At 38.8% G+C, this 25,108-nt stretch overlaps 1 protein-coding gene across 5 annotated transcripts in view; it reads left to right on the plus strand.

Moving 5' to 3' along the window:
• The first annotated feature begins 791 nt into the window (after positions 1–791).
• DMTF1 (cyclin D binding myb like transcription factor 1) overlaps positions 792–25,108 on the plus strand; it is a 42,682-nt gene continuing 18,365 nt past the window's right edge. For 2 of the 5 annotated variants that reach the window (XR_013975510.1, XM_080936251.1), the window contains exons 1-9: positions 792–881; positions 8,136–8,256; positions 8,973–9,089; positions 10,383–10,505; positions 16,549–16,643; positions 19,251–19,365; positions 20,139–20,215; positions 23,693–23,850; positions 24,925–24,957. Coding sequence is in view for 4 of the 5 variants with exons in the window: in XM_080936251.1 (XP_080792377.1) it covers positions 8,981–9,089; positions 10,383–10,505; positions 16,549–16,643; positions 19,251–19,365; positions 20,139–20,215; positions 23,693–23,850; positions 24,925–24,957 (710 nt within the window). In the remaining variant the exon portion in view is untranslated. Of the gene's footprint in view, positions 882–1,608; positions 1,678–8,135; positions 8,257–8,957; positions 9,090–10,382; positions 10,506–16,548; positions 16,644–19,250; positions 19,366–20,138; positions 20,216–23,692; positions 23,851–24,924; positions 24,958–25,108 lie in introns of those variants that run through there. The other 3 variants (XM_080936249.1, XM_080936250.1, XM_080936248.1) reach the window with 3 other exon arrangements.

Here is a 25,108-nt window from a genome sequence, read left to right on the forward strand (position 1 = left end):
AGTGGCTAACAAGGTACCATCCCTAGCTAAGGAGTTACAGGCAGTCAAGGCTGAGGAAAACAAGTTCCTTCCCTTAAGAGACCAGACTGTTTTCCCGAACTACATCTGGGTTACATGTGTACCCAGAAAACACACACACACCAGGACGACATGAATTTGAGTGGGGGGGGGGGTGACAGGGAGAACACGGGGAGAAGTTGGAGTGAATATAGTTAAAAAGCGTTTATCCATGTGTGAAGTCTCTTAAGGATGAGGACAGGGTTTCTATTTTGTTCATCTCTAAGGCTCCAGAAAATAGAGCTGCATTCGGTGTAGACACCAGCACTGAACTTTAAATGCATGAAGAACTGTAGTCTCCTAAAAGCGAGGTCACACTCACGGAGGTCACCCTTTCACAAGAATTATATATATACCACACGACCAGAAACCAAGGAGCAGAGAGACACCCTGTTTTCCTCTGTACTCTAAGGCCTCGTCTTCGCTTCGGATCCTCCGGGAAGTAAGAGACACATGGTCGCATACACCTGCCAAGGAAAAGACCCTCCTTTACATCATCCGCAACAGCTCAGCAGCGACTATGGGACACCATGGCTCGCTAAGAAGGGAATGGCGGTCGACTCCGCAGCAACCCATCAGCGTGCCGACGCAGACGGAAATGACGTCGAGGACAACGCGCAGGGCCGCCCCACGGGAGAGGCGGGCCGGAGGTGGGGGTACTGGGAGGGCGGGGGCGGGGCGCGGCCGAGGCTCCGTTTCCGGTGGCTGGTTGCGCTCGCTCACCCCAGCTGCAGCCACTCTCTCCTGTGGCTGCTTCCTCCATCCTGGTATTTTTTGGAGCCTCCATCCTGGTTCTTCCAAAGTGCCCGGACCCAAAACAGGAAGTAAGTGCGATGGAACCTTCAGGTCCGGGCCTCTGCGGCAGCCGCTCCGCCCAGTGCGGCCGAGCCGGCCCTTTCGCAGGCCTTGGCTGTCGCCGGCCGGGTGCTGCGGGCGGGGTCGGAGTCCGGTCTTAGTCTAGCCGCCGCGGCAGGCCCCGCACGCTGCGCCCGCGGGTCTCCGTCGCCGGCTCCTGCAGGTGCTGGCGACTGGAACCACCGAGCGATCGCTGGGGCGCCGCGGCGAGCCGGCGGGGGCGGAAAATGGCGGCGGGCTGTAGGAACTAAATGGCGCCGGGACCCCTGGGGGTGGGCCCGAGTCACGGAGTTACTGCGCCAGGGGCCCGCGGGCGTGTGCGTGCAGGGCGGCGGAGCTTGTAGCCTAGCTTGGCTGGGCCCGCTGTCGACCAAGCCCCCTAGGCTGCATGGGCGTGGGTGGGGTTGGCTGGGCAGTGGGGGCGGGGGTCTCCCCAAGCCCACCCACGTCTCTTTTGCTTGGTTGGCCTGTATTTGCCAGTCCTAGGGTCCGGCTAGACTCAGCGAGGGATTCACGGTTGCTGCCCAAACTTTGTCTTTAAAGACCGCGCGGGACGTGGCCTGGGGTACAGGGAGAATCCTAGCCCAGCCAACTAGTAATTATTAGGATCGTGCGGAGCAAACCATAAGCGTCTCAAAACCCTCTTTGGTCCTCTATAGCGAGAACTTTTTTTTTTTTTTTTTTTTTTTTTTTGAGAATCTCGCTGCAGCCTTAAGAGCTTTACTCCGAAAGAAGTGGTCCAGTGTCATCCTGCGCTGTTGAATGGTACAGCATATGTTTTTATAAAAAGACTCGGTGTAGTAAGGAAAGGGTGCTAACCCGTGAAGTGTAGTTTACGCCTCTGTATTTCCCAGGCCGAATTCTCGTGATTACTTTTTCTCAGATCTTGTTGTATCCCTTTCTGACAGCTAGACTTCCTATTGGAACATCCTCGAAAGAAAAAAGCATTTCTGTACTGTTTCTGATATGTTGTCTTAAGCTAGATGTAATGCCATTTGAGACTTTAATTAGACCTATATTTTTATTTTGTAAATAACTTTTGTGGCTTTTAGGCTATAAATTAAGAAAGAAAGGACCTTTGATTATGTTGAAAGTTTTACAAACATCAAAGGCTATTTTCCTTAAAGATTTTCTTCTTCTGGTACTTCAAATTTCTTTAGGTCAGTCATAAGTATACTTTAATAATTGGAGTAATTAACATAAGGGCTTGAAAATTGTTATTGTTTAGATGGTATTTATTTTATGCTTTTTCATCCCATTACTTTACTGTCTTTTCTCAGATGCTTTTGAGTACCACCAAACAAGCAAACGTATCTTCATTATTTTAGATCATGATAGACTTAACCAAACTGTTGTTCCGGGGAATGATCTAGAAACCCACCTGTTCCACTGAGTCTTTTCAGTTGATGAGGAAGCTACCTGGTATTGTTACTGTTTTCTCATCTTCAGCATTTACTTAGAAAGTGCTAGGTCTTGCATGCTTCTTAAGAATTTCAATTTGTACGTTTGATAGTTTGGGGAATACATTCAAAAATATACCTTTTTCTCCAAGTATCCAGGTTTTAGTTTTTTTGAGGGAGGAAATCGAAGTTTTAGTCTTAGGGTTTGAGCTTGAAAATAGAGTGTATCTGGGAAATGGTTACTAGTGTCCTCTGGTCTGTCTGCCTTCTCTCTCTCTCTCTTTTCTTTTTAAAGTTGTGCTTGCCTGTATCATTCTGTGTCTGTCCCTAACAAAGGGTCTTGTTTTGCAGAAAACATGGTGTGGGAAAGAAATGAGGGATAAGATTTTATAGAAAGTTTTTCCTGGGAAGAAGTTACTTTAATGACCCAGAGTAGCAAAACCAAACCATGTTATCAAACTGTGTCCATATTTAGCATATAATATTTATGGTAAATGTTTTTTGGGGGTTGCTTTCAACCTATTGGTTGCTTTCAGCAATGATTATTATGATATATACATATTATTCTGGGTCAGGAGCATGGACAAATACATAAGATTAAAATTAAGCATTTAGCTCAGGTTGTAAAAGCTAATTGTATGGGAAATAACAGCATTGTTGTTATAAAGCCAGATTAAACTTAAATAGGCCAAACACACAGTAGGATAGCAGGCTAAGTACATAGTATTAAGTGTTCTCAAGGAATGTTATTAGCTTGGCTGCAAAAACTGGCAAAAGTTCAGTCACTTCAAAGGTGGGATGTTTTCAGAAAATCTCAGTTTTTGTCTTAGTCTCTTGGGTGCAGTGGTTTATATTAACATCTCTGAGGATAATAAGAATCAACTAAGTATGTGTAGCCTGGCTGTAAACATTAGGTTAAGGAGAGAGCCAAGTGATTTTTGAAAGTATTGAGGAACTGGGTGACTTTCTTTAAATTTCTGTCAGTTGCAAGCACACCCAAGACTTCAGCAGAGCATTGACATTAAAGAGGATTCTGTGGTGACCACCTCAGCCATCTACCTGGTATATCAGCATCTACTCTACCCACCCGACCTCCAGTGTTCTCTCAAACTCAAGTTCTCAGTTTACTAATTTTAATTCTCTTTTTGCCATAACTCCACTTGAAAGGATCAGGAATATGTATGCTTAAATGATACACAGTTTTGGCAGAGGCACATAAATCCAGAGCCAGATGTTATCTGAATGAAGTACAGAGACTTGTGGAGTGGCTTTTGTATCATTTGTACATTTGTCTTGATGGTGATTTTGCTTTGTGCAGAGAATTCTTGTAATAAAAATTAATAAAAATCAGTTTATTTGCTTTGATACCATAAAGGTAAATTGGTCCCATTTCAATAAAAGGAAACTATTTATTGTGTCTGCTTTTTTTAAGTTTGTGGAAAGATAGCCTACTCTGTGACTAAATTCCAGAAAGAAGTTGTCAAGAACAAGTATGTCCTATATAAACTTTTTACATCATACCTTTTAAAACATCATTTTATATTATATATACAGTGAAGCCATTCCTTCTAGCACCAGTGTTTAGAGCTAACTCTTCCCTCTCAGTAAGGTGTTTTATGCAAAAGAAATGTGTTAGGCTTATTCACTGCCTACTGCGTTTTAGTATTTGGTAAGGAAGTGTGTTTTAAAATAAACTAGTGGAAAGAACATGATGATAATTTGTATTTAAAAATCAGATTGTGTTTTACAAAAGGGCTGTTTTGAAAGACTATCTTAGAGTATGATCAAACACATAAGTTCTTATATCATTGTTGATTAGATTAGGTTAGCTTGGCAATACAATTTTGTCAGGTCATATATGAAGTTCTATACCTTACTTAAAGTCACTCATACTACCATGTAATTTATTCAGTTACAGCATCATTGATAATTAAATCAACACTTAAAGCAATTGAAGCATTACATTAAATTCTATTAACAACCTATTGACACTTAATGAAGTGTAGTATTGGCTTACCCTCTTTTAATGAAACCATTAATTATGTACCTTAGTTCGTATTCTTTATCTTGATTTATACATCTACTTTTTAAACTTCACAAAATATACAGAAAGATTTCCAAGGGTACAGAACTGTTACTGCTAGCAGGAGATGTGCTTTGCCTGGATTGGATCCTGAATAGGCAAAGACTGTTGCCAGCAATGTTGTATTCTGGCCCACCCAAGTTAGGGTCTAGATTGTGAACCCAAGACACAGCTCTCCCAGGTCTTCAGGCTAGAGGCTGAATGAGTGCTCCTGGTTATAACTGCCAGTGGCCCCAGCACTTGGCAGCTTTGGTAATCTGTGGTTTGGGGCAGTCTTGAACAGCAGAGGTAAAGTTAGTCTTCAAGCTTTTGTTAGAGGTTTTGGGTGTCCACAGCAGCAGTGACAGAGCAGTAGAGCCTAAAGATGAAGGGGATCCTCATCCTGTTAACCGTGACTAGTGTTACCAGTTCTCACTGTCCAGAGTCTGAGAGCCTCGGCTCTTTGGCAGCTTCCTGGGTTTAAACAGCCAGGACCCCCTTTTGGCTCTTGCTTCTGTTCCCTGTTAGCTCTGGAACCCTTCAGGTCTCCTTCCTACTGCCACTGCCTCTATCTCCTCCTCCACTTGGGATTTACTTTTGTTGTGTGTGTTACCAACTAAGCCTCTTTTAATAAACATAAGTAAGAGAAGACAACATGGGGGAAATCTTTCCTTGGGTAATGGTGCTGGTGATAATTTAGGAATGTCTCCTAGCTGGCTCACAAATGTGGGCCTGTCTCATTCACAGTAATTCAGACAAATAAGGAAAAGGTTTGTGCTAGTCAAGGCAAACTTCCTTATGTAAGTGCTTAGACCATCACTGGCCTTTAGCAGGACCACCAGGGGAGGCACTCCCTGCTGGCCTGGGTTGGAATAACTGTGGGGTCATGAAGAGTTCATCAAAGCTCTTGATTGCAAAAAGTCTGGAGGTTGTACTTCCTGACTAGACAGATACTGTATACGTATTAAAATGGTTGAAAATAATTAGTAAGGGGGGAAAAGAAATACATGCAGTTGGGTGTGGTGATGCAAGCCCGTGATTCTAGCCAAGTCAGGAGAATCATAAGGTCAAGGCTAGCCTGGGCTACACAATGAGACTGTCTTTAAAAAAAAATCATAATATAAAAACAAGTATGTTGAAATATAACTAAACATTTGGAAGGTAATTATTAAAATGTAAAAAGATAGATAATTGTTAATACTGTATTGAATCAGGAAATCTCAAATACGTCCTTGCTGCTTTTAGTTAGGTTCTCCGTCCCATACACACACACACACACACACACACACACACACACACACACACCTGTGGATTTTCAAGACAAGTTTTTTGGTGTGGCTCTGGCCACCCTGGAATTCTGCATACCATGCCAGTCTGATCCACCTGCCTCTGCCTTCAGAGGGCTAGGGTTAAAGGCATGTGCTGCCCGGCTCTATTTCCCATTTTACGAGTATCCTCACTAGTGAGTTTTCCTATGCAGTATAACTGCACTCCATCTTCCTAAACAACCAGGTCAGCCTGCAGTGCCTCTGGCTTTGATCATTACCATAGGTGGTGTCCACACTTAACTGTTAATGGTGGTGGCCTCTATGGAAGGCATGAAACTTCCTGGATTTATTTACTTCTTAATGAGTTCCTGACATTCAGCTGCCCTAAAATTGAGGGTAATAAAAGACCGAATGGATATGTGAGCCTAAGAACTTTATATCAATACTGAAGTTAAGGGGGCATGAGAGATTCCTTTCGTTATTTAATTTTGTGTTAAATAACAGATGTTACTATGTTGTAACTTACCCTGTTTGTTCCACGAGTTATTGTATTGTAAGTAGGGTCATCTTGGGTTGCCATGGTAACACAAGCATGTCGTCTAGGCGCTAGGTATGCAGAGATAGGAGAATAATCAATTTTAGGCCAACCTGGGCTATATTATGATGCCCTGTAACATGTCTTCCTCTCATAATCCCCTTTAGCCAAAAGTGAAACGTGAGCATATGGAAGAGTGCCATTGTACATTTTTTACACCATTTTCAGGTTCTTTTTCTTGGATTTATTAAAATACTGTCTCAAGGCCATCATCACAGGGATAGAAATATGCCAGAATGTCAGTTTGCTGGTTGTTATCTTTCTTGCATTGTGTCTTCTTATTTCTAATTAGTGTAAAAGTAACACCAGCACTGATTTGGGAGAAGGGCTCAAAAGAAGCTGATAGTGCTATGTATGTGCTCTGAAAAGTTCCTGACAGCGTGGGAGTGGAAAGGGCTCCAGCTCCAGCATAATTTTGTGTCTGATGAATGAGAATAAAAGCACTAAGTTCCCTCTTCCTAGTTGCTTTTATTTATTCATCATCATGTTTCTGTTTAGACAAGTATTTCTGACTTTAAACAGAGACATGTTGAAATGCTTGTCTAACATTGGCATGACCTCACTTCCTTTTCCCACTCTCTTTACCTTCAAAGTGTGTCTTGTCTTCTGTATTTTGGATTCTCTGTTTGTCATCCACCCCAGTTCTTGTGTTAAGGTCATGAGTGTTCTCCATATTGCCAGATCAAGTATGTACTTCTCTGTCATCTTACTGGCAGGTAGTCATTTTAATACCCATTGAATACTTACTAGGTTTCCTTCTATGTCACTAGCTAGTCCTAAGTCTCCTCTGCTTGTCTTCCTCATTTCTTTTTTTAAAAAGATTGGCTGATTTTTTTTCCCTTTATGCCTGCATGTATATCTGTGTACCACAGGCCAGAAGAAAGTGCTAGGTCTTGGAACTGAAATTACAGAGGGTTGTGAGTGGCCATGTGGGTTCTGGAGACTGAACCCAGTTCCTCTTAACCTGAGCCAGTCCTTTTCTTCCACATGTAAGAAAAGCATTCTGGAACTGGAATCTAAGCCTCCAGTTTTTAGGTACCTTTAAAAACAACTTGCATGCTATATTAAGTCAGTTTTATAGGTATTATGCCTACTGAGCACAACTTAAATATTCAGTCATCCACTTGGCACCTTAAATACCAAATATCTTACATTTAGGTATCATTGGTATTAATACTTAAGAAAAAAAAAAAGCCCAGGAATCATCCTGAGATGGGGTCCCCTTTCTTAGCCTCAGTCTTTTTGGCCATAAAACCTAGTTATGTCTGCTCCTGAATCAAAGCTATTCTCTGTCTTTCCTCTCATCTTGAGTGCTGTGATGTTTCCAAACCACGGTCACCTGCTAAACACACCTTTTTTAACTTCCACATTCTGTCTTCTCCATACTGAGTGATCTGTTAGAAATCAGCTATCCCCAGAAAGTGTTGCTGACCTGATAATATAAAGGTTGGTTGATTAGTTCCCACAGATTCCTGAATAGGGTTGTTCACCTGTCCTCTTTTGTGGTTTCTGATTGAATAGATAATGTAAATAATTTTTAATGGTTTAAGATGAAGTAAGGTATTTCAGATGTGTTAATATATCATTATAGAAGAGTGTGTTAACTGGAAATGTTGACAAGTTTTTCATATGTGGTACATTAGCACAATGGTCCTGAGGTTTACCTCAACCACTTGTATAACTAAACATGTTTTCAGAGGACATCTGACTGTTTGCTGAGTGGCAGTTTGGTTGGTTAAGGAACTTCCTATGAGCTCTAAGAGGATAAAGAATAGATTGTTTCTGTCTTTGCTTGTACAACACTGGTTTTCAGGCAGATTGCCCTAAAATGCATGCAGAAAGTTGTGTTTCTGTCTCACTGTTGCGTCTAAGCCTCTGTTGTGCTGTTACTGTTGTAGAGTATTGCAGATGCACAAGCATGGAAGAGAAACAGTCTGGATAATGTGAGTGATGCTGCTGGCCAAAGCACAGAGGCGGGATTCTATGGGAAGGGCTGTAGCTAATCCATCCGTGGTCTAGGTAAGTCTCCCTTTACTGCAGAAATCCACCCAGTGACGTGCAGATGTCACAACTACATCATGATTTCCATTCGTCTTTATCTTGAAATAGTGTCACTACAATTGTAAAATTATGTTCTTTTATATTGTAAGTCTATATTACTCATTGAATCTTTACCATGTAAATATTAATATAGTTGTCTTTTTTGCCAAAGAAAAATATTTGTTTAAATGGAATTAAACTACATGAATGGAGTAATACCTATGTGGGTCATATACTGAGTAATCGAATACACGTCAAGACTTTTGTCTGTATTATTAGTAAAAGGTATGTGGAAAAACTGTTGAAAGAAGAACTGTATTTTAAGATTCTGTACATTTCAGTTAGGTATTAATAGTTCAGTATTTTGGTCTCTGCCAGCCACACTTAGACACTGACCTGCTTCTAAGGCTCCAATTGATTAGAGATCGTTCTAAATCTCAGATTGACAGTAAAGATTAATCACCACAAAATGTAAATATTGTAAGAAAGTTGTTAGAACTAATCAGAGTTGGTCAAATTCTTGCAGGTTATTGAACCTAATTCTTAACAAAGGGTAGAAACTAAGAAAGGCAGTTTATGAAATTGGAACACCTTTTGCAGTTTTATATAAAGACTGTCAAGCAGGTATCTAGATTAGTTTTGTGTACTATCTGGAAATAATTTTATAAATTCTTACATAGTCTTTTCTTATACAGATTTGAGTATGAGCACAGTTGAAGAGGATTCTGACACAGTGACAGTAGAAACTGTGAACTCTGTGACATTTACTCAGGACACAGACGGGAACCTCATTCTTCATTGCCCTCAGAATGGTAGGAGAATTTACAAACTGCCTGACTGGGGATCGATCATTTCCATTGCACCCCTTATCCACTACCCACATAGTTTAGGCCATGGTATCTTTGGATTATAGATTAATCTTAATTTATAATTTATGTTTTTAAAGTACTTATGGTACTTCTTAATTAACTGACTTGTAGTCTAAGCATGTGTTCATATTCCTTACTAATCTACGTTTTGTCTTACTTCGCCCTGGATTATTTCATTCATTCATGTTAGCTAGCAACCTACCTATTATGATGGATGGTTCACATTTCTGTCTTTATTACGAATTCTCTATACTACTTACAGGCACCTTGGATTTCACATGTCCCCTTGGGCTTTTTTCCAGATATTTCCTAAACTTTGCTTTTCCTTTTTAGAGTCTCTGGTCATAATCATGGTTAGGAATAAATTCCTTATTTGTGACCTAACTGGTGATGTGCTGTCCAAAACTCCATTTATCCCTGTTTGGGGTCCCTCTTGGTTAAATCAGATTGTCTTTTCTCATCTGGGTAACTCCAGCCTTTTATCCCGTTTTCCCACTTGGCGGTGCTGCTTTGAAAGCTTACCGTGTTTTTTGCATTTTTTACACTATATAATTTGGGTGCTTTGACTACTTCATTTCTTCCTCCTAGCCTTCCCTCCTGCCACAGTTGCCATAGTGGTTAGGATTCACATTCTTCCGGTAGGTCCCGGTTGTTTGGTCTCACAGCCCTTCTCACTCTTCAGTTCCACTGCACATTTTTCTCTAACTGCCAGAAGGGACAGATGTTTCCCTGCTTCCATTTTTTCCAAGTTCATGACACCTCCTTAGCAAGTCTCCTTTCACTTCTAGTCTAGGTGTATATCCTCTGTGCTCATCCCTCGGTCACAGCTCTGAGAACACTGCTGTGAACTTCCTCAAGAGGACATCCTTCATTGTTCTGTTCCCAGCACTTAGAACCAACTATTGACATTTAGTAAATTTAGTTTGAATGAATCCACGATCATCCCTTCTGTGTGTGTGAGAGAAATCTTTGGAAAACCAAACTAGTTAGAAGGTGACACTTTTGTTCACCATGGTTGTTGTTATAAGAACAGGAGCTTGGTACCACTGTAAGCAAGGAGAAAACAATGACTTCTGAGTCCTTGTGCAACTGGGTGAATTTATGCAAGCAAGTGGGTTGAAGGATGGTTTTAATGGATAAGAAAACTGCTGCAGAGATTGATAGACTAGGTACAGATTTTGAAATTGATTTGAGGTTTTGAGCATTCTGTTTGGTTTATTTTTCCCCTTCCATTAGACCCTGATGAAATAGACTCAGAAGACAGTACTGAACCTCCACACAAGAGGCTTTGTTTGTCCTCTGAGGATGATCAGAGCATTGAGGACTCTGCACCCTGCATATCGGTCGTGGCACTCCCACGTAAGTCTGTTAAGGAACCTTTGGAATCAGACCTCAGCTTGCAACAGTCAGTTGTCATTTCTAGAGAGACCTGAGCTATACTTTTATCTACTTAGTCAAAAAAATCTGTTTTTAAGCTAATGCTTAGTGAGTGTTTATTGTGTGCCAAGCATAACTCTTAAATTGCCTTTACATATTCTCCAATCTTTTCAACACTTTAAACCTGCTGCTCTGGGCTTTGTAGTGAGCTTTTTAAAGGAGTATTTATTGTGCCTCATATATGCTGAGGCTCTCATTGTTTTTTAAATGGATATGTGTTCATCCCTACTTTGTTCAAGAGTATACGGCTTTTAAACTATACCCTTCCCCCAACCTCCTTCCAGTGCTATGCAGTAGGTACAACTATACATTGCAATGAAAAAAAAAAAAAATGAAACTCAGACAGGACCTTCAGACATCCCCAGGTAGTCTAGTTCCTCAACGACACACTAGCCCTCATGTTGATGTGCATGGAAGCTAGGTAGATGCCTAGGTTTCTTACCCTAGTAAGGTTTTTAGTATGTTTAGCTTTTGGTATCCTTTACAGTAGGCTAGATTCCAGAGAAGATAGAACATTTCAGAAGAATACCATTGACAGACATACCTGCAACAGCATTACGTCCTGTTTTTGATTTGTTTGGTAGAGTTTGAAATCATGTTCCTATTAGATGCCTTCTTCTGTAGGGGTAGAAATGAGCCACCTTGATGGTGTGGGTGTCTATTTTTTTGCTGTTTCAAAAAGCTTGCTTTATTTATTTATTTATTGATTGATTGATTGGTGCAAGACTTGGGAGAGGCTCCAGGACAGTTACAAAGCGGCCTAGTGGCTTTAGAGGTTCATTTGGGTGGAGGTCCTGAGGCAGCTGGTGTAGCAGAGGAGGGAGCCCCTTGGAAGGCACAGAGGCCTCCTAGTCGTGTTGAGAGTGAGGCGCTCAAAGAGATACTTCCCCAAAGATCCCTGTGGGCACGCCAGCCTGTGCTGGCTGTGGCCCTGCCAGCCTACGGAGGTTGGTCAGGTGGCTGCCCATTTTCTTGATGAGCTTCACCTCCTTATCCAGGAAGTGACTTTTCAAGAAGTGACAGAGATGCAGGTCTGCTGTTGGTGGTATTGTAAATGCAAGGAGAGTTGCCATTTTTGAGAATTCTGATCTTATACATAAGTATCAAATAAAATCAATTCTTCATCTGGTCAGTGAATTTAGGACTAGGTATTTAGCATAGAAAATTGTATCTTAGTAAGTAATAAGCACATAGCTAATTGTTTCTCAAACTGAACAGACACCATTTTATTCCAGTTTACTGTGCATTCAAAAAAAAAAAAAAGACTAGTATTAATTTCAAGTGTAACATACCTCACTCATCACCCTAGGAAGTAAACACGTCACCCTTGCAGCTTTGTGAGAACTATGTGTATATATCAGTGGCCATTCTTCTTCTATACTCACCAGACCACCCTGATCTCCATAGACATCTGACACGAATGAACACTTGGCCACACCACTAATTGTATGTTGAACCTACTGGAGTAGGTGTGTCTCCACATAACCTTTACAAATTGGCAGGTACTTTATCTCCATAACCACACTGACTACATCTTACCTAGAACGACCATAGTGGCTTCATCATAGTTGACTGCATCAACCACAGAAACTAAAAGTGAGCATGTGATGCCTAGATCCACTTGCAGACCACCCCTAACTAAGAGGTCTGCATCTCAGCAGGTAGGATAATTCACTCATCCTCTGGTCTAGGCCACTTGAGTCTCCCATAGGAAGCACAAGTACTGGTTAACAGACACTCCCTGGAACCAAAGCCAAAGTAGCCTGCCCAACACATCCAAGCTAGCATTCAAAGACAGAAATGCCTTTTTAAGACAAGCAAAACGAGAGAATCCACTTGTGTCAAGCCACATCAGCTTTATAGTACTGAGGGATTCCTTTACAGAATCGAACAACTATCCTCCCCCAAAAACAAAATAAACAAAAGCCTACAGTTAAATCTTACCAAGACAGGAATACAAGCTCTCCAAGAGGGAGGAGGGAAACTAATACCTACAAAGCAAACTCTAAATGTAACAAAAGAACAAGAATATCTGTTATTAATACTAATGCTAAATATACAGGGATTAAATCTCACATAAATGTTTAGTATGGCAAAATGGATTTAAGGGCAAAAAATCCGAAGGCATTAGCTTACTTATAAAGACGCACAATAGATGAAAAATTAAGGAATGAAAAAATAGACCAATGAAAAAATAGACCAATGAAAAGCATCAGAAAGTTATTAAAGGTAAAATGGATCTTACTTATAGATAAGAGACTAGAAAGGTAACCATAGTTACAAAGGGATCAATTGAACAGGGTGAAATAATAGTTGCAAACATGTATACACTCCCAGCAGTGGAACACGTGTTGGTGTTACTTAAACCAAATGTTGGTATAAAGAGAAATTTATTGCATAAAGTAATGTTTGACAGTTCCAGTTTCCCACTTTGATCTCTGGACAAATCAGATAGAAAATCAACAAAGAAACATTGTCGATAAACTATACTATAAGTCAGATGACTCCAGTAGACTTTTATATATCATTTTATCACATAGTGAACTGCATACTGTCTTCAGTACAAGAAACATTTCTTCAGGTTAGACAATGCTTATATTAAACCACAAAACACATTCTAACAAATTTCAAAATGTAGTCATCAGACCACCATGTGCATGAAGTTAGATATCAACAGGGAGACTTTAGAAATGAACAGTATGCCATTGAACGATTAGTGGGTCAATGAAGTAACAATCTAAAACATGTCTTGAATCATGAAGGGAACTACAACATACCCAGGCCCACAGGCTAACTAATGTTAAGAGAGAAGTTAGTAGCAGTAAATGCCTACATTGAAGAAAGAGTTCACATAACCAGATGATATACTCAGGTATCTAGCAAAAAAAGAATAAATCAAACTCAAAATTATAAAGGAAGAAATAAGAAGAACCAGATCAAATGAAATAGTGGACCCTAAAAGACCAATGTAACAGCTTAGTTGAACAGCTGATTTGTGAAAGCATGGGTTTTGAATTGGTAAATCATTAATCAAAAAGGGTAGGGGGGGACCTCAAAATCAGAGACCAAATGAGAAATTATAATAAATACAACAAAATAGAAAGAATTAGAGATACTTGTATTTTTAAACTACTCTGCTAATAACTGGGAAAACCTCCCAGTGAGTAAGTGTTGTGGATCTGTATCCAAAGCTGAAGCTTGCAGACAGAAAATGTGAATAGACTGATAGTCGGTAATGATCCCTGCACTACAAGCAGAATGACTGAGATTAAAATGTTGACAAGAGTAGAAAAGAGAAGGGCTCTTGCACACTGCTGGGGAAAGTGTAAGTACAGCCCTCCTGGAAAACAGTAGAGTTCTCAGAGCATCACTGATAGGTGATCGATCAGGAGACCTTAGATTTCCATTCCCATGATTCTAGCCATGTTCACAGTAGCCAGGATGTGTCATCAGCCTCAGTGTCCACCAGAGATAAATAAAATGTGATGTGCAGACGTCGTAGAATATTAATTTAGACATAAAAGAGTAAAATGCTGCATTTAAAGCATCAGCGTGTCTTGGGTGAAGTAAGTCAGGCACAGGAAGCTGAGGATTGGTTTCTTGGAGGTAGGGAGTAACATTGTGGCCGCTGGAGTTGGCAAGGGTTGGGTATGGAAGGAGGCTGAGTAAAAGATACCAAATGCAAGTACTTGAGGGGTGGGGATGGACTGTAGTTCTGTGGTGAAGTTAAAGACCCATGTTCCCTTTGCAGGGACATGGATACTTAGAGACAAAGCTGGGGTTGTGTGAACATGAAATGCTACATTGCATACTAAACAAAGCATTATTTGCTAGACTTCATGCAGGTCTGTTAGTAACAAACAACTCAGGTTTCACATATTTTTTAACGCTGCTGATTCAGGCCTCTTGTTAGCCATTTCGCTTACTCCTTTGTGGTCACCTGCCTGTGTGCTGCTTCTCAGGCTGTCAGGGTAATTCTGCTGAGACCCCAGCCATTCATCCTTTTGTCCTCCATGTGTTTGTCCCCCTTGCTCTCTTGGGTCACTTCTTAGCTGATGTGCATTTGTTATCTTTCAGAATGTTGCTTCCTCTTTCCATCACAGTCTGCAGAAGCCCAGTGAACCTTTTCAGCTTTGAAGCCACGAATCTGCCAGCTTTTCTTGGTCTCATCCGCACTGTCCCTCCAGCTCTCCTTACCCAGCTGCAGTTCTGTGAAGTTATGCTCACGATCTTGCAGCTACTTCAGATGCCATTCCCTTCTGTCTTTCCATTGTCCTTTGGAAGACTAGAACCCTCTGTAGATTGGTTTTTACCTGTTTATATCTAACACAACTTGCCTTAGAGAAAGGTAGGATGAATAACTGACCTGGCTTTCTCATGAGTGGGATATGTGATCTTTAGGAGATGCCACACCAGCCTTAATCATATCGTCTTCCACTCTGAGAATATTGTTTTATATGTCCCCAAATCTGACACCTACATCTTTCTTACTCAGAGGACAGCCTTGCTTTCTATTTAAAAGAATATTTACTATATTACAAGAAAATACACTATACATTCTATTACCACAACTCAATTTGCATATGTCCATGTGTCCTAGTGTCCACTCTAGCTAGCTAAGGCTTGCTTTTCTGCTTACCAGTTCCAGGTCTTTGCAGACTCACAGGTGTTCTTGCAGTTCTTAGGTTTTTCTTCTGAATCACCAGTTGCTCATTCTCTACCTGGATGACTCTCATCGATGTTAAACACATGTTTTTTCATAAACTAAAGCCCTGAAGCTGTTTTGGCCATTGTCCAACTGCCTGTCCTTGTCTCTGTGTCTTCTCTCATTTTTCTTTAACATACGCCACAGTTTCATCCGTGATCTCCCAGGTCTCCAGAAACCTTGTACTAAATCTAGTATCTTTCCCCCTCTCTTTCTGACTTTGTCTTTTATGATTTTAGTTTGCCTTGTTCATATCTTGCCAGCCCCTAAGTGTGGCATGCCCCAAGACTATAAGGTTCAGCTCTTAGAGTGCCTCATCTGTTTTTACCTAGGTGATCTTAATCTGTGTTTTCTTTCTGGTGCTGATGATGGTACTACTTATTTTAGCCAGGCTTGGTACAGTAGAGCCAGCTTCAGATTTATTTTTACAAAATTCTTGGTGTTTAGTAGATATCTCAGTCTTGTATTTAAAAGTGACTTCCTGAAAATCATGAATGCTTAATAGTAGTCTATTCTTGTTGCTTAGATTTAAAAAGAAGGGAACAAAGTGCCCATCATCCTTGTCTTTTCAATTTCTCAGACATCTCGTTTTCAAATCATGTTGGTTCTATCACCAACATCTGTTCACAGTTTGAACTATTCATGCTTCCACCTAGTCCAAACCACTGGTTCCTCTTACTGTGCTGACTCTGGCCCTTCTACCCTTCAAATTGTTTTCCTCACAGCAACCAGAACAGTCTTGTTAATGAAATGAGCTTATGTCACTTTTCTGCTCAGAACCTTTCAGTGCTTTCATGTCTCATCTTTGCTGTAGCCTGTGAGGTCTCTCTGTTCTCACTTCATCTGTCAACAATGAACTGATTACACTTGTGCTGTTGTACACATGCCTATCACAAAGCCTTTATGCTTGTCTTTCCTTAAAGTGCCTTCCTGCAAGACGAGCTTCCTTCCTTTTCCCAAGTTGTGTCACTAGTTTGTACCTAAAATTTGAGATGTACTGCTTCACTGTACTCCATTCCATTTCCTGCTTTATTTTGTTCTCGGCTTATATGAGTTTCACCCAACATAGTATCTTGTCCATTTCTGTACTATGGGCTCCCACGAAAGGCATTTCCTACCTGGTATTCATGTCTGTTGAGCAAATATATGTAGTATAATGATTGGTAAGAAGCGGCTTAGGAGATTAGATGATCACATTTTTGTTAGGGTAATTAGATCCTATGGTTATTATCGTGCAGATGAATCATTATTTTCTTGAAGTTTCAGAAAATGATCAGAGCTTTGAGGTGACCATGACGGCAACTACAGAGGTGGCAGATGATGAACTTTCTGAGGGAACTGTGACACAAATTCAGGTATAGTACATATTTTAAACTGGCTTCAGTGAGGAACATGGTTATTACACACAACTTAAGTAAAAAATGATAAGGAAATACTTGGACAACATAATGGCAGTAAAACTGATGTAAGACGTATCACTGAGGTTACTAGTCCCAACATGTAAGCAGAATAGAGGCTTACTATGTGTTCCCTGTAGAGACCATGGTTGTTGGAGGAAGAAATAATGGGTGTGCCTTCATCTCTGTCTAGAGATCTTGTTTAAACTGTGAATAACTGATTACGGTTGTCCTTTTCCATTTGGTGCTTGGAGAACTAGATGGGTTTTCTCATGTGTTGTGCAGTTGACCAGACCTTTCTGTTGTTTTTATTTTGAACTTCTTTTGCTATCTTACATGGTCTAAATCTAAAATATGTATGTATTCTAAATTTATGTTTGCTTGATTGTGCCTTTTGCTTTCAGTTGGCTTATTCTTTTACTTAATATCTTCATTTAATAACTATTTAATATGTTTGAACTGGAAATACTTGAACATTTTTATGAAACATTACAGTGGCCTTTCTTTCACTTAGGAAGTACAAGAGTTTTGGGTTGATATGTAATATTAAGAACTAAGAACACCTCATATGTGCTCTGTTTGAATGGGCAGTACTCTAAAAGAAATAGAAAAATTCTTTCTTCAGAATGGGGCTTGTCAAATCATTCCACCTTTTTAATTTAAAAAAAAAGTATGAGCTTTACTATAAAAAGTCTTGTAAATACAATAAACATCAAAGACCAAAGTTTACCAGACTCTCAGTCTGTGCATTTCAAAGAATGTCTCTATAGCTAGAATTGCCATTCTGAAGCTGTGGATCTTCACATTGGACTTTACACTTTTACTGTCAAATATATGTTTATATACTTTAATCTACCACCAGAAATGAAAGCTCTCTAGCAGAATGAGAATGGGAAGCCAGCTTCATATCCTGTTTGTAACTCATGTTCATCACCTGCATTCTGACGTTCCTTACCTCTTAGAGTTAGCCTTTCTTACTCTTTTTCTGTGTTATGCTTTATTCACATGTATGCTCATTTACATATATTATGGGCTGGATTCTGCATATGAGGCAGAGCATGCAGTTTTCTTGTTTCTGAGATTATATGAACTCATTTAATATGGTCCACTTTCCTATAAATTTTGTTATTCCATTTTTTTGAGTTGAATAAATAGTATTCTAGTTTATAAATTTTCATCATCTAGTACTATTTCAATTGATGCTGAAAAGGCGTTTGACAAAATTCAACATGCCTTTGCAATAAAAGTTCTGGAGACTTTAGAAATAGAAGGTATATATACCCCAATCAATCAATCAAATAAATAAATAAAGGCTATATGCAGTTAAAGCTGTTATTTCGTTCTATATATTCACACATACACATGCATATTAATTTGTTTATGCATGTGTGCATCTGTGCATGCTACAGCACACATGTGAAAGTCAAAAGACAACTTGTAGAAGTGGATTCTCCTTCTATAATGTGGGTTCTAGGAATTGAATTCAGGTCAACAAGTTTGATGCTAAACAGTTTTATCTTCTGAGCCATCTCACTGGCAATCCAGTGATTTCTGGCTAGGTTTCAATCACTTCCACAAACAGACAGCCATAGCGACATGGCTCTTCTCCTTGTGCTCTGATCTTTCACTGACAGCTTTCTTTATTTCGATGAAAAATGGGATTTGGTTCTTCAAATTAGAAATTCACTTTTCTGTTTATAAAAGAAACAGTGCATTCATTCTTGGAACTTATCTCCAAGCAGTGACTTAGCTTAGTAGTTTATTCAGGCCAGAGTCTAAACTGAATGACAGTTAATCGTGTGACTCTCTGATGTGTTTATGACAGCCTCAGACATACGGTGGCACTATTACCAAGTCTGTCCTTTTTTCAGTGTAGCTCTCTTTAAGACCATGGTCAAGTCTGTGTTCTATGCCTAATTAACTTGAATGTTCTAAAGCTGTAGTCAGTGATGATGCATAAAGATCCCTGTAGCCACAGTGATAGTAACGATTACTATCACAGTTTTTTGAGACGAACATAAACTAGGAAGGCTGCGAATATTTACAGGTTAACACAAAATTATCAGGAGGTAAAGCAGACAGTGATTCTGCAGTGATATCTTTTAATTTAGTTTTTGAGACAAGATCTCACTGTGCAGCTCTGGCTCACTCAATAGAACTTGACTCAAAATAGACTTGAACTTAAAGAGATTGTCTGCCTCTGCCTTTCTGCCTTTCTGCCTTCTGAATGCTGGGATTGAAGGCTTATACACTGCACTCAGCTTGGAATATCTTACGTTCAGTTTTGAAACAAGATCTCACCATATAGCTCTGGCTGGCAGACTCCATCCTCCTGCTTTTAGCCTCCCAAATGGCAGCATTATAGGTATGTGTCACAACCCAGCTTCCTATAGATAGTAATGCAGTACTGATCCAGGTTATAAAAGGCAGTATGCACACAAAAGTGAATGTTTTTGTTAGTGTCTTACAATCCTAGCCTCAAAAAAGGTGAGTCAGCTTGGGTATTAAATCAAGCCCTGCCTCTTTCTCTCCCCCATCCCAAACCCACTCCCTTCTCTTCTAAAGATTTTACAGAATGATCAACTAGATGAAATATCTCCATTGGGTACTGAGGAAGTTTCAGCAGTTAGCCAAGCATGGTTCACAACTAAAGAAGATAAGGATTCTCTCACTAACAAAGGTAAAGCAGACTGGATTGAGATTGCAGTACCAGAGCCATGAGTCTAGAAAGGTTTGTTGTCATCCAGGTTCTGAATTAGGACTTCATTGGTGGGACAGAGTAATGTAATCTTTCTATCTAATGGGTTTAAATTTAGCCTGAATGAAACCATAATGCTATTTATTTTAGAACTATTTTTGAAACAGAGTAAGTTTTGTTGTGTTTTGAACATTATATTGTGGTGAACTTTAAGAAGCAATACAGTTATTGCTTTAAGAGGAGAAAGTCAGTCTTATTTTTATTTTTTGACAGTCCTTAGAAGCTTAAAGTGGGATAGCTTCACATAACTGGGGAATACCATAGCTGGGGGAAGTTGTTACCCCCCCCCCCAAAAAACAATCAAAGAACTGTGCAATGCACAGAAAGGAAGCAAAGATACGTGAGTAATCTCACCTGCTAATCAATGAATACAGTTTATTATGCCTGCCTAGCCCTAGAATCTTTAGTACTTTTTTTTTTTTTTTGGCCTGTAAAAATAATTTTGTAATGAAAGAAATCTTTTGAGTATGATTTGACTCTTTTCCTTTGTCTAAGGAATTTTTACATCTGAAAGAGAAGTAGTACTTTAAAAACCTTTCTTCATTTAGTAAGGTTACAGTAGCAACTGCACTCAAGGACATTTCAGATGAATGAAAAAGCAAATGAGCCCCACATCACAAATTTTATTCCTCACAAAGGGTAATGTTTTATGTAATTGTTCTTTTATTTATGGTACATTAATATTTCTTTTAAAGGACATAAATGGAAGCAGGGGATGTGGTCCAAGGAAGAAATCGATATTTTGATGAACAACATTGAGCGCTATCTGAAGGTATTCCATGATAATATTTTCACATTTCAGTAGTTTGTTTACTGATGGTGGCAAGAATATCTAGGTAGTATTTTGTGTATAAACTATGACTATCTTACTTATTTTCTTAATAGAAAATTGCTGCCTTTATACTTTATAATTTTAAGATCTGTGAACTTGTCATAGTCCTCTCTCCTCAGCCTTTTGTGGTACTCTGGTTATAGGTACTTTTTGTATGTACCAGGGTCTGAGATGAAAAGGGCTATGAACTTAAGGGTATGAACTAAGAGTGGGTCAGATGTCGTAAACACTGTACATAAATGCTGAGCAACACGAGATCAGAGATGTACAGTACAAAGCTTGTAACATTAACTCTTTAACTGGAAACTGGTAAGTAGCCTCAGGACAGCTGCATAAGGTCCAGGTCAGATGATTAGAACTTTATTGTAGAAAAATGGGAGGTAATAAGGCTTTAAAGGAAAGCTGATAGCTTAGGTAAGTGGTAGACTGGTGGAGGAGAGCTATACTCTCCTTACAGAATCCTCTCCAGAGCCTTGCTACCCTGCTTCAGATGTAGATCGTCAAGCATTGCTTGGATAGTAGGATATATACACTCTGTACCAGCTATTGTCATCTGATATATATAAAAACATTGTTGTTTGCTGCATCTGATTTCTAAACAATGTTAGCTGCAATCCTCCTAAGGTAAGCTTTGTATACTGTAAAGAGCTTTTAAGATATCTCTCATTTTTTATAAACTCTCTACAAATGATAAATGGAAGTGCTTTCGAAAAGCTATAAATGTTGAGAATGAATTTAAAAGTTGTCCACTGGTCACACTTTTAGTGAAAGTGAATCTGAGGTTTGCCGTAGGGCAGCGATTGCAGCTTACCTGGCAGGAGGTGACGTGGTCTACCAGAAAATGCTAAAAGTTTAGATATTGTAGTATAGCATGGTAAGAAACACCAGATGTAGAAATGAATAAGATGGTTTCCTGCTTTGCAGATTTGAACACTCTCCTGTGACCCTTCCATTTTAGTGGTCCTGAATAAGCTTTGAGACGTTGAAGACGTGTGAGAAGGCGGTAACTCAGATTGGCAGGGAAGGCAAATCAGCAAGTACTGTGTGTGTGCAGTCCTAGAGAGGAGGAGTTAGGGCGAGCTGCAGCAGCACAAACAGCTGATTTCAGGTCCTCTGGAGAATAGGTGCAGGACTGACAGAAGTAGGCAGTGTTGAAAAGAAAGTTGTCAGTCTTGGGAAGGAGAAAAGGTAACCTGTTGTTAATTCTAATTGTACTATGTGATGTTCTTAGAAAAATGCTGAGGAGCCTTTTTTAAATGTCAAATAGTCCGTATGTTGTTCAAAATGACAAATAAAAGTAACTGCCACAAGCAAACCTGAGAAGGGCCAGCATAGCTGACCATGTCCACAACGCCAAGATTGTAGGTGTTTGCTAAATCTGTCTTTAATTGTGTGCAGTGCTAAGACTATGAATAAATGATAGAAGATACATACTACTGTAATTTTACCTGGTTTTCGAATTGTAAAGAGATGGTATTTTATGCATTGTTTCTCTTGCTCCATATTGTGATTTTTGTTAGACATCCTTTATTGGCTTGTTTAGCTTTATTTCACTGAACAAGTATATTTCAGGTTGCTCATTAGACAGGAAATGTTTATTTTTATTTCTTATGTGTATGCTGTTGATTTTCAAATAAAATAATTTTAGATGCTTATTGACAATTTTCTTTGTATTTTCTACCCATTTTGCTATGGATTTTTTTTCCTGCCAGATGTTCATAATATATGATATATAGTAAAGATTTATAGTTCATTACAGATACCTTGTCAAAATGTAGGACCTGTCTTTTTTTTCCTTCTTTATTCTTAGTTTTAGTATCAGTTTTTCATGTCCTTTTGCATGCTGTGTAAGATGACATCTCATAGGTATGAAATCTGTTATTGGCTGCTTCACATTTTATAATTTTGCATTTAATTTTTATTTTTATCCCCCCAATTAAAATGAGATAGAGCTTTAGTTCTTTTTATGTATGGACGACAGTTACCGCAGCAACGTATATGTTGTGAAAGTCTTCTCCAAGTTTTTTCTAGCTTATCTTTCTGTTATTCCCTTTTCCCATATAATACTCTCTAGAACAGTAATACCTGACAGGGGGAGTCCCTTTGTGAGTGTCTTATCTGTTTTTAGCACTCTTCTCTTAGAAACTTAATTTGTAGAGAATGAAATCCTGATATACATTTTATTGGAACTGCCCTGACTCTGTATAAGTATATAATATTTTTTAATTTACGTTCTCCATGACTTCTGTAAGCTTTGTAGAGGAATGCAAATGTCTTATTTATTGTTTTCATATTTGACAGCTTCATACAGTGCTTTGTTTGGTTTATTTTCTCAATAATTTTTTAGCTATTTATATGTGTAGTCTCTGAAAATAGTTATTTTCAAATATGTATTTCTGTTATTTTTTTATTATGGTAGCAGATAACCCTGGTTAAGTACAAGTTTTATCATTTATGAATATTTTCTTTATATTTTTTAATTTGACATATTTTCTATAACTATTCTGATATGAGTCATTGGAATAATGATTGTTTTGAGACTCAGAAGCTTCTCCCGCTGGGTGAAGATAAAGTCAGTAAGTTCCTTTCTTATGCGTCTCTCTCAGGTTTCAGTATTGATACTAATTTAGTAGGACTTCAGGATCGATATTGAGTAAGCTTTAACCCTTGCCCCGAAATTATTTTCTGAAGTCTTTCTCATCTGTTTTATTATTGAGGTTATGCTAACCTAATAAAACCACAAATTACCAACACAGTTATTTATCTCTGGAATATTTGTAGTTCACTGATAATACCACTCGGGCTGGGTGCTTTCATTACAGAAGTATCAGTAGGGAAAGATCAGTAGCACTGGATTATCTTTTAATTTTTTGGCGTGTGTTTATTTGATTTTTCACTTTTGCAGAATCTGTTTCGGTAAGTTGTAAATCCAGACGTTTCTACAGTGCTCGCTTGTTCAGTGTCTGGGACGTCTCTGCTCAGGCCATTCTCTGTTACTGCTGTTGATCACCTCTAGTATTTGTGTCTTATTCTGCCAGAATTGTAACCTCTCAAAATTATTCTTAATTCATCCTTTCAAAGAACCAGTCTCTAAAATTATCTTTTAATTTATTTGATTGCTGGAGGATAATTTTGCTCTTATTCTCTTCGATGTGCTTTAAATTTACTTTTAAATTTTTAATGATTTTTAAATGAGTTAAACAGAAATTGAGTTGTTTGAATTGGATAGTTTGTTTTTGTGCCCTTAAGTACCACATGAATAATTAATACAGCATTAAGTTTATATTTGATTTATTAGCAGTAGTCTTTCTCCTACTGTCGTTGTTGGCCTTTAACATTAATACTAATTTAAAAGCATACTGTATCCACATACATTGTATTAGAAATCCCTAAATCAAAGAAATGTAACCCATTTAGGCTCGCGGAATAAAAGATGCTACAGAAATCATCTTTGAGATGTCAAAAGACGAAAGAAAAGATTTCTACAGGACTATAGCGTGGGGGCTGAACCGGCCTTTGTTTGCAGTTTATAGAAGAGTGCTGCGCATGTATGATGACAGGAACCATGTGGGAAAGTATGAAAGTTTGTACTGTGCATGTTTTCATGTAACAAGGGGGATGGTTAAGAACTGTCAGTTTTCCAAGTTAATTCCTGAAGTGGAGGCAACTGTGAATCATTACTGATAATTTTATAATTTCTTAAATATTAGTTATGTGGAAAAACCTCATCAAAAAATTAGAATCCTAACTACCTTATGTAGGTTCACTGGTTGAATTGACTGTGTCAGAGTTTGCTTTGTAGATTAAACATTGGGGTGGTTAAAAATGTAGGAAGTGTTAAAAGAATCCAAATCCATTGTTTCCTGATTTGGGAATATAGTAATACTAGGATAGTGACTTCATTTGTTTTAAAATAAGAGTAGAAAATAACTTAGCTAGTAATGGATAGATTTCTGCCAAAGGCAGCATTTATGGAAAGGTGTCAGGGATGTTCATTGCAGTTACTTTGTGTTCTTGCTGCTGCTTTTGTCTCTGAGATGTCAAGTGCATAATGAGGCCTCCTCTAGCCTGTCAGCAGGCTGCCAGTGAAGAAATATTTGGTGATGGTGAAAAAAAAAGAATTATTTGGCTCAAGAATGAATGACTTGGCTAACTTCTCAAAAATCTTCCATGTAGTACAGCTCGTTATAAAATGGACAGCCTTATATAATGTTTAGATAAATGGTTTTTTATAAAAGGACCATTATATTGGCTGTGTGAAAATAGAAAAATAGGTTAAAGTATCTGTCTGGCTAGGGGAAAAAATTTTTTTTCTCTTTGCCAATCATGTATTGTTTATCCATAAGTCTACTGAACATTTGTAATTTCAGAGACCTAACATAAAGCAAGTAGATGGTTGAAATGTTAGATTTTCATAGAGAAAGTTAGAGTATATTTGTAGATTATAGCTAAAAGTAATTATTGGGATTTCTAAGAATGTAGAAGCATTTATTTTTAATTTTGAACAACTCTCTTTGAAACATTTTAATAATATTATTTATAAGCTGTGTGATTTAATGTTCAGGTCTCTAAATAAAACTGGTTTTTGGGTAATGCTTTGAGCATTCTGTATTTAATTGATTTTTTTCTCCCTTGTTCTGAATTTCTAGATACACTCCTGAAGAAATCGAAAAGCTCAAGGAGTAAGTTTTCAATTTTGTTTTCATGACTGCATTTGTTGGCTTTTTGGAAGACTGGTATAGTTTCATCTGGCTCTTAAAAGCATAAATTTTTATTAGAAGACAAGTTGGGTATGCCCTTAACAGACAAATTAGTCTCCTATTGTCTGTCAGT

The sequence above is a fragment of the Micromys minutus genome (genome assembly GCF_963924665.1).
Source record: "Micromys minutus genome assembly, chromosome: 23".
Classification (NCBI taxonomy): Eukaryota; Metazoa; Chordata; class Mammalia; order Rodentia; family Muridae; genus Micromys; species Micromys minutus.